This window comes from Salvelinus alpinus, chromosome 25 (genome assembly GCF_045679555.1).
Source record: "Salvelinus alpinus chromosome 25, SLU_Salpinus.1, whole genome shotgun sequence".
NCBI lineage: Eukaryota > Metazoa > Chordata > Actinopteri > Salmoniformes > Salmonidae > Salvelinus > Salvelinus alpinus.
Genome location: NC_092110.1, coordinates 31,062,467 through 31,072,632, shown reverse-complemented (window position 1 = coordinate 31,072,632; position 10,166 = coordinate 31,062,467). Strand labels below are relative to the sequence as shown.

Below are 10,166 nucleotides of genomic sequence, written 5' to 3'. Positions count from 1 at the left end.
CTTTAAAGATGTTTTTTACAAGCCCATATAAACCATATGGGGTTGAGAGAGGTGGGTCTAAAAACAATCTTTAACTCAAATATGACCCAACAATGTTTATATTACTGTGGGGTGTTGAATATTCAATGTGATTCTGGATTTAGTTGAATGTTTGTTATATATTTTTATGCTTTAGGCAACCTGAGGCCTCTGAAGTTCACAATGGTCTCATGCAGTATTTGAAAACAGAAGTGTCAAAATAAATCTAACATGTGCCAAACATGTATTAGCTACATAGTAATATATCTACTAGAAGTAGCAATAAGTAGAGACATTTTGTAACAGATATAATATGAACGTTACTAAGGTATGATACAATGTTCATTTTACGCCTGCTTTGTTAGGTTAAATAAGATGTGACAATGGTGTAGCTTGAAATGCACATCATTAAGGTGGTGTCACGATCGTGTGGAAGAGATTCGGACCAAAACGCAGCATGAGGAAAATAAGCCATCTTCTTTTAATAAATGACCGAAGATGAACATGAAACGAAAACACTATACAAACAAACAAAAAAAACAACAAATGATCGTGAAGCTAAATAACGCAAGTGCACAGACAAGCAACAAACGTTAAACAAGACAACTACCCACAAAAGCCTACTGCCTATGGCTACCTTAAATATGGCTCCCAATCAGAGACAAATGAATGACAGCTGTCTCTGATTGAGACCCAATCTAGGCAGCCATAGACATAACTAGACAACCTCACAATTATCTATCCCATACACAATACAACACCCATAGACTAAACAAAACACACACAACATACAATGCCCACCCCAACTCACGCCCTGACCAACTAAACATAATCAAAATAACATAAAAATAGGTCAGGAACGTGACAGGTGGTAAAATAGAGTAAGACGTTTTACTGAATTTGAAAAGCACGACATTGTGATTTTAATAGCTGACAAACTACTCTAACTGACAAAAAACGAGAGCATTCATTGGCCAACTCTAAAAGCTTTTAGATATCCTGTATAAAATAATAAACATAAAAGTATGTCAAAACATATGGGGAAAACTCAGGAGTCCCCTCATTCAGCACTAGTTCCGCGTTCAAAACATCTGGGAACTCGGAAAAATACGAGGTTAAATCATGACGTCAGTGATATTCAGGTCGGAAATTCGGAGCTCTAGAAAGAGTCCCGAGTTGGAATTCTGAAATTCTACCCGTTCAAATCGATTAATCCCAGTCGAAGCTAGTTTTTTTCCGAGTTCCCAGTTGTTTTAAACGCATTGAAGTCAGAGATTTCCGAGTTCCCAGTTGTAATGAACGCGGCATAAGACCTTTCACCTAGTTTTCAGACTTGCAGTTCATCGGGTTCTTTCTGACACCGATGACCCCTTTGCACGCCCACCAACAGCCACGCACCCTATTTCCTCCAATCGTCCGGCCACCATGCACTGATCACGCGTCGTCTCACCTGCTATTGGCTAAGGTCTCACACACATTTGTTTTTCATTGGTGGCATGTTGCCACCCGCCTGTGTGTTGTGAATTTTGTTTTCCTTTTTTTATCCTGATGTTTTACACAGCTGAGAGAGGACGTAGTGAAAACGAATTGAACAGCCAGTCTCTACTGATCGGGCGGAGTGGCACCGCTTCTTTTGTTTCATATCCGGTTGACGCTAAACTTAATTCAAATATACCTAAACAATGCCGTCACAAAAATGTTCAGAAATTGAAGTCTCATATGGGGTAAGAATATATATATTTTTTAATGAATATTATTATTTCAAGTCAACATGCGTGTTATTTCATATGACTAACGTTCAGCATTCGAATAATGGGTCAATAGGATACTGTATTTGTTTGTCACTAGTTTATTAGTTTCACTTTTGACTTTTTACGTTACAATATTATTCAGTTGGTAATTGAGTCATGTTAGTTCAAAATTATTGAGAAAAAATATTGAGACTTATTTACATTTATACCATCCAATCATATTATCCAATAAATAAGCAATGATTTACTGTTGGTCCAATATCTTTAATTCAACAGTGCCCAGTTGACAGAATTGTGCAATAATGTAGCATTTGTTTTATTGACCGGTGTTAATGTTACCCAACGTCACCCTATGATAACCAGGTAGCCCAGTAGAGTGGTATTGTTTTGCCTAGGCGGGCTACTCTTTCACTATGTGAAACTGGTCACATTATTTGATGTTGGGAGTGGCCATACGATCACTGATGGTGTCATTGTGGACAAAGCACTTCCTGATGCAGCGTTCACACTGGGTAACATCCCCTGTGCATGCGGGTTTCGGTCTCACGTGGCTAGTGGTAGGGATACATCACTAGTTGGTCTATATTTGGCAACGGGAGGTTACTTGGCTCGTAGCCTTAGGGCAGATGGGATGTAATCTCAAAATCCTTCTCCTTCAGCACTCTAACGGCCACACTGTGACAACCTCGCAGCAACTGGCACTTGACATTAAGCTAATGACTGGTAAGAATAGAAACATTTCAGACAATTATTTGAGGTCATTTGGATGCTTCCCTTGGTATGCAAATGAATACATCTAGCTGTATGGTTTTGATTGGGTCTCACTTCCCAGTTATCGTTGTGATTTGTCCCTATGGTGACTCACCAGTCTTCTATTATATCATCATCAGAAAAACTTTCTTTCCTCCAGGTGAATGGGATGGTGATGGACTATTGTGGCTCCTATCTGAAGAGGAAGAGGCACTACAGTGAGCAGTCGTCCCCAGGCTGCAGTCTGGAGTACACAGACCTGGAGGCTGCAGAGGCTCTGGTCTGCATGAGCTCTTGGGGCCAACACCGCCCCAACCCCTGCAAACCCAGACCCCTTACCCCCGCCTCGGACTCCTGTGACTCCCTCTTGCCTCCGGACCCACCGGAGCCCCCCAAGGACTTTGTCTCGCTCTCCTCCCTGGTAAGAGTGTATTCTCTATGGACAACCATAAACACCACACATCCCAAAACAACCATCACACATAAACATCTGTGAGTCCTAGCTTTGACTTACTGTGTAAACCAGCGTTGAGACAGTGTCTTTATCTCAGGTTGGTGTGTTTGCTAAAAACTTTGCATGGCTTATAGGGGTTGGAGGGGTTAGGGAGGTTGCTGCACAGGTATCAGGAAAGAGATAATGAGATAGTGCCTGATAGGCGGTTTCAACTTCACCCAGTGCTCATCTCTCTCAGCTGCTGGTTGTAAAAATCACTGTTTTACAGCCACCCAGCTCGAACTAGTCATTAGTGTAGTGTGCCTACTGTGGTCACGTATCTCTCCTAACAGCAACATTAAACCTCCAATTTGAAACAGAACACACCCAACCTAGGACTTCTGTACTAGAACACCCCGGTGGCTGTACTAGAACACCCCGGTGGCTGTACTAGAACACCCCGGTGGCTGTACTAGAACACCCCGGTGGCTGTACTAGAACACCCCGGTGGCTGTACTAGAACACCCCGGGGGCTGTACTAGAACACCCCGGGGGCTGTACTAGAACACCCCGGGGGCTGTACTAGAACACCCCGGGGGCTGTACTAGAACACCCCGGGGGCTGTACTGGAACACCCCGGGGGCTGTACTGGAACACCCCGGTGGCTGTACTGGAACACCCCGGTGGCTGTACTGGAACACCCCGGTGGCTGTACTGGAACACCCCGGTGGCTGTACTGGAACACCCCGGTGGCTGTACTAGAACACCCCGGTGGCTGTACTAGAACACCCCGGTGGCTGTACTAGAACACCCCGGTGACTGTACTAGAACACCCCGGTGGCTGTACTAGAACACCCCGGTGGCTGTACTAGAACACCCCGGTGGCTGTACTAGAACACCCCGGTGGCTGTACTAGAACACCCCGGTGGCTGTACTAGAACACCCCGGTGGCTGTACTAGAACACCCCGGTGGCTGTACTAGAACACCCCGGTGGCTGTACTAGAACACCCCGGTGGCTGTACTAGAACACCCCAGTGGTTCTTTGTTCTACTTATTTATTTCACCTTTTATTTAACCAGGTAGGCCAGTTGAGAACAAGTTCTCATTTACAACTGCGACCTGGCCAAGATAAAGCAAAGCAGTGCGACAAAAACAACAACACAGAGTTACACATGGGATAAACAAACATACAGTCAATAACACGCTAGAAAATGTGTATACAGTGTGTGCAAATGAAGTAAGGAGGTAAGGCAATAAATAGGCCATAGTGGCGAAGTAATTACAATTTAGCAATTAACACTGGAGTGATAGATGTGCATATGAGGATGTGCAAGTAGAAATACTGGTGTGCGAAAGAGCAGAAAAAAACAAATCTGGAGATGAGGTAGGTAGTTGGTTGGATGGGCTATTTACAGATGGACTGTGTACAGCTGCAGCGATCGGTAAGCTGCTCTGACAGCAGATGCTTGAAGTTAGTGAGTGAGATATATCTCCAATTTCAGTGATTTTCTTTTTTGCAACTCATTCCAGTCATTGGCAGCAGAGAACTGTAAGGAAAGCCGGCCAAAGGAGGTGTTGGCTTTGGGGGTGACCAGGGAAATATACAGTTGAATTCGGAAGTTTACATACACTTAGGTTGAAGTCATTAAAACTTGTTTTTTAACCACTCCACTAATTTCTTGTTAACAAACTATAGTTTTGGCAAGTCCGTTAGGACATCTACTTTGTGCATGACACAAGTAATGTTTCCAACTGTTTACAGACAGATTATTTCAATTATAATTTACTGTATAACAATTCCAGTGGGTCAGAAGTTTACATATGCTAAATTGACTGTGCCTTTAAACTGCTTGGAAAATTCCAGAAAATGATGTCATGGCTTTAGAAGCTTCTGTTAGGCTAATTGACATCATTTGAGTCAATTGGAGGTGTACCTGTGGATGTATTTCAAGGCCTACCTTCAAACTCAGTGCCTCATTGCTTGACATCATGGGAAAATCAAAAGAAATCAGCCAAGACCTCAGAAAAAAATTGTAGACCTCCACAAGTCTGGTTCATCCTTGGGAGCAATTTCCAAATGCCTGAAGGTACCATGTTCATCTGTACAAACAATAGTACGCAAGTATAAACACCATGGGACCACGCAGCCGTCATACCGCTCAGGAAGGAGACGCGTTCCGTCTCCTAGAGATGAACGTACTTTGGTGCGAAAAGTGCAAATCAATCCCAGAACAACAGCAAAGGATGATGGTCTGATGAAACAAAAATAGAACTGCTTGGCCATAATGACCATCGTTATGTTTGGAGGAAAAGGGGGAGGCTTGCAAGTCGAAGAACACCATCCCAACCGTGAAGCACGGGGGTGGCAGCATTATGTTGTGGGGGTGCTTTGCTGCAGGAGGGACTGGTGCACTTGACAAAATAGATGGCATCATGAAAGGGGAAATAATGTGGATATATTGAAGCAACATCTCAAGACATCAGTCAGGAAGTTAAAGCTTGGTCGCAAATGGGTCTTCCAAATGAACAATGACCCCAAGCATACTTCCAAAGTTGTGGCAAAATGGCTTAAGGACAACAAAGTCAAGGTATTGAAGTGGCCGTCACAAAGCCCTGACCTCAATCCTATAGCTTATAGGGGTTCACATTCTTAAAATAAAGTGGTGATCCTAACTGACCTAAGACAGGGAATTTTTACTAGGATTAAATGTCAGGAATTGTGAAAAACTGAGTTTAAATGTATTTGGCTAAGGTGTATGTAAACCTCCGACTCATCTTTACCTGCTGGAGCGCGTGCTATGGGTGGGTGTTGCTATGGTGACCAGTGGGCTTAGATAATGCAGCGCTTTACCTAGCCACGACTTATAGATGACCTGGAGCCTTTGGGTTTGGCGACGAATATGTAGCGAGGACCAGCCAACGAGAGCATACAGGTCGCAATGGTGGGTAGTATATGGGGCTTTGGTGACAAAACAGATGGCACTGTGATAAGACTGCATCTAATATGCTGAGTAGAGTGTTGGAGGCTATTTTGAAAATGACATTGCCGAAGTCAAGGATTGGTAGGAAGGTCAGTTTTATGAGGGTATGTTTGGCAGCATGAGTGAAGGAGGCTTTGTTGTGAAATAGGAAGCTGATTCTAGGTTTAATTTTGGATTGGAGATGCTTAATATTAGTCTGGAAGGAGAGTTTACAGTCTAGCCAGACTCCTAGGTATTTATAGTTGTCCACATATTCTAAGTCAGAACCGTCCAGAGTAGTGATGCTTGGCGGGCAGGCGGGTGCGGGCAGCGATCAGTTGAAGAGCATGCATTTAGTTTTACTAGCATTTAAAAGCAGTTGGGGGCCACGGAAGGAGTGTTGTATGATATTGAAGCTCGTTTGGAGGTTTGTTCACACAGTGTCCAAAGAAGGGCCAGATGTATACAGAATGGTGTTGTCTGCGTAGAGGTGGATCAAAGAAAGAGCAACATCATTGATATATACAGAGAAAAGAGTCGGCCTGAGAATTTAACCCTGTGGCACCCCCATAGAGACTGCCAGAGGTCCGGACAACAGGCCCTCCAATTTGACACACTGAACTCTCTGAGAAGTAGTTGGTGAACCAGGCGAGGCAGTCATTAGAGTACGTTGATTGACGGAGTCGAAAGCCTTGGCCAGGTCGATGAAGACGGCTGCACAGTACTGTTTTTTTTATCGATGGGCATTATGATATGGTTTAGGACCTTGAGTGTGGCTGAGGTGCACCCGTGACCAGCTCGGAAGCCAGTTTGCATAGCGGAGAAGGTACTGTGGGATTCGAGATGGTCGGTGATCTGTTTGTTCACTTGGCTTTCGAAGACTTTAGAAAGGCAGGGCAGGATGGATATAGGTCTGTAACAGTTTGGATCTCGAGTGTCTCCCCCTTTGAAAAGGGGGATGACCGTGGCCTCTCTCCAATCTTTAGGAATCTCAGATGATACGAAAGAGAGGTTGAACAGACTAGTAATAGGGGTTGCGAAATGGCAGCGGATAATTTTCGGAAGAGGGTCCAAATGGTCTAGCCCAGCTGATTTGTAGGGATCCAGATTCTGCAGCTCTTTCAGGACATCAGCTGTCTGGATTTGGGTGACGGAGAAGCGGGGGGGCTTGGGCCAGTTGCTGTGGGGGGTGCAGAGCTGTTGGCTGGGATTGGGGTAGTCAGGTGGAAAGCGTGGCCAGCCGTAGAGAAATGCTTATTTAAATTCTAGATTATCGTAGATTTATCGGTGGTGACAGTGTTTCCTAGCCTCAGTGCAGTGGGCAGCTGGGGGGAGGTGCTCTTATTCTCCATGGACTTTAGTGTCCCAAAACTTTTTGGAATTAGTGCTGCAGGATGCAAATTTCTGTTTGAAAAAGCTTCTTAGTATGGTGCACATACACTCATTCTGTCTTGCCTTTTTCTCTGTGGTTTCCAGTGTATGACACCTCCTCACAGCCCAAGCTTTGCTGAAACCTCCACCAGCGCTGCCATCCACACAAGCACCTCTCCTCTGAGCCGGCCCAGCTCCAGCCTTTCTGTAAGGGTCTGTGGGGTCCCACGTCCGCCCATGGCCTCCATTGCTGAGTCCCCAACCACTGGAAAGACTCCACCACCGGCACCCTGCCGAGCCATGGTAACCAGCGTTATCCGCCACACCGCAGACACACAGCCCTGCGAGCAAATTCCAGCACACCCCACCGAGCAACAGAGGATCTCAGAGCTGGTGGTCCATCAACAGCACACAGTAAAAACTGAACTGAGCAGCAAACCTCCCTTCACACCCAACCTCGCCCTCATCTCTTCCTGTAGGGAACAGCCAGTCAAGACTGAGAAGGAAGAGCCAAAGGCTATCCACTGTAAGGAGAGCCCGTCCCCTCCTCCCGCTAACGCCCAATCACAAAACAGCCTGCCCACACGCCTCTCCCCGCCCCACACCTCCATTCCTCCAATCATCTGCCAGATGTTCCCGGTGAGCAGCCAATCAGGGATGATCTCAGCGTTCATCCAGGGCCCGATGCAGACATCCAGGACCCCCACATCCATCCTGCCCCAGTCTGGCCCTCTAGGGGCCCTCCAGCAGCCCTTCCTCATGGGCCAGGCTATGCCCCAGGGCACGGTGATGCTGGTTCTCCCCCAGTCCCACATGTCTCAGGCACCCCACTGCTCCCCACAGACTGTCATGACCCTGGGCCACACCAAGCTGCTACCTCTGGCCCCCGCCCCGGTCTACGTGCCTGCCGGACCCTGCAGCGCCACCAAGATGGACTTCTCCCGCCGGAGGAACTATGTGTGCAACTTCCCCGGCTGCAGGAAGACTTACTTCAAGAGCTCCCACCTCAAGGCACACCTCCGAACACACACAGGTAAGAGTGCAGTGCTTCTCATGGATGAGTGGAAGTGAGAAAGAACTTGACATTTATAGGATAACATTTTAGGATCTTGATTGTGTATCACGATTTAAAATTAAGATTATAAGGTAATTTATTTGACTCCAAGCGTGTTGGGGTTTGTTGGTGTGAGTGAGTAAGTGACTTGCTCATTTACTCACTCTCTTTCTCATTTTCTCTCTCAGGTGAGAAGCCCTTCAGTTGCAGTTGGGAGGGCTGCGACAAGAAGTTTGCGCGCTCCGACGAGCTCTCGCGTCACCGGCGGACCCACACGGGCGAGAAGAAGTTTGTGTGTCCCGTGTGCGAACGACGCTTTATGCGCAGCGACCACCTGACCAAACATGCCCGCCGTCACATGACCACCAAGAAGACCCCCTCCTGGCAGGCCGAGGTGCGCAGCCCCAACAAAATGTCCTCTCCCAAGCCGTTGCCGTCAAACCCTGCCTCCCTCTCCCTCAGTATGCTGGTACCTGCCTTAAACTAGACTCTGCCCAACACTACCCACTAGTGACTTCTTACCCAAAACCCCCAAACCATGACATGGATAGGGGGGGCAGCCAAGCACACAAGGCTGCCATTTAACTCATGGAGAATGTCTGAAGACACATTTTTTCTTCTACTGCTCATTTGTACATTTTGGTTTTGCAAAAGGAATTGTTTTTTTTAACTTTTCAGATATTTTACACAATTGTATGTATGCACTCTTTTGCCAAAGCCTTTGTAATGAAGTTTGTCTTATACATTTCACCTGTCTTCTTTGTATGTATATTTGTACATAATATCTATGTGAATGTGTTGTATCGTATTTCAAACTACATTTGTTAAATTGGGAAAATGACTTAATTGTGTAAAACAATCTACGTGGATAGTAATCTATACTGTGATAATTATTTACTGACTTTTCATATTATTTAATACACATTTGTAATAAAGACATATTATTAACTGGTGTGTTTTTAGCAAATCTCCCTTTGACCTAAGATAGTCCTTTAAAAAAAATCAGAACAGCCCTCTAGTTAGTCAGCATTCCTTTCCAGTCACTCCCCCAGTTATATGGTAGAGGAATAGAGTGGTGTCTTGCCACATCCTATGTGAGTCAGTCAGCTGAAACACTTCCTGTTCAATATGCTGACCGATCACTGCTCTGGACTGGACCACATCCTGTTGGTTTAGTGGAATGTGCAGGCCAAATAACTTTTTGTCCCATTCAGCAGCTCTAATCCAAACTATGCTATGAGGCAGCGGGACGTATAGGCACGCATATCCTTGCCTCTGTACTTATAAGCCTGGCCGACTGGTTTATGTCCTGTGATACAGGTAAGAAACATCACAAGTATCGTTATGAAGTAGTATTACATTATTACTCGTGTCAATTGATAACTGTCTCTGGATTGCTTTAATAATACAGATTATTAAATAAGCCTAGTAAAGGTGTAACCAGTAGTCATCCTTGTAGGTTAGAAATTCAGTATTACATAGACACACATCCGTCAACTAACTATTTTGTCTGGCCATTACATAGGTTCTATAGCCACAGTTATGGCTAAACCCTGCCTATTTTCAGAATGTATCTTATTAAAATTTGATTCTAACCCTAACCACACTGATAACCGTATGCCTAACCTTAAATTAACATCAAAAAACGTATTTTAATCACAAATGTTGACTTTGTGACTGTGGTAACCAGTGGAAACCCTCTTACCGCCACTACGGTTCCATACCCGGTAACAACCGTCCTCCAATCAGATTGTGAGAAAACTGAACTGTCGGGAGGTGCGACCAATAGACTGGATCCCTGAATACCCGCCCCTTTGCCTTACGGATC

General features: G+C 45.3%; 1 protein-coding gene across 2 annotated transcripts; it reads left to right on the top strand.

Annotated features, from left to right (window-relative positions):
• Nucleotides 1-1,513: 1,513 nt before the first annotated feature.
• On the top strand, nucleotides 1,514-9,286 carry LOC139553806 (Krueppel-like factor 11). Of its 2 annotated transcripts, XM_071366496.1 has the most exons (5): nucleotides 1,572-1,742; nucleotides 2,429-2,492; nucleotides 2,680-2,940; nucleotides 7,390-8,317; nucleotides 8,527-9,286. In XM_071366496.1, the coding sequence occupies exons 3-5, from the start codon at nucleotides 2,689-2,691 to the stop codon at nucleotides 8,823-8,825; spliced, it is 1,479 nt and encodes a 492-aa protein (XP_071222597.1). In that variant the 5' UTR covers nucleotides 1,572-1,742; nucleotides 2,429-2,492; nucleotides 2,680-2,688; the 3' UTR covers nucleotides 8,826-9,286. The 2 variants fall into 2 exon arrangements, with proteins under 2 accessions (XP_071222596.1, XP_071222597.1); XM_071366495.1 differs by lacking the exon at nucleotides 2,429-2,492 and having other exon boundaries at nucleotides 1,514-1,742.
• Nucleotides 9,287-10,166: the final 880 nt, after the last annotated feature.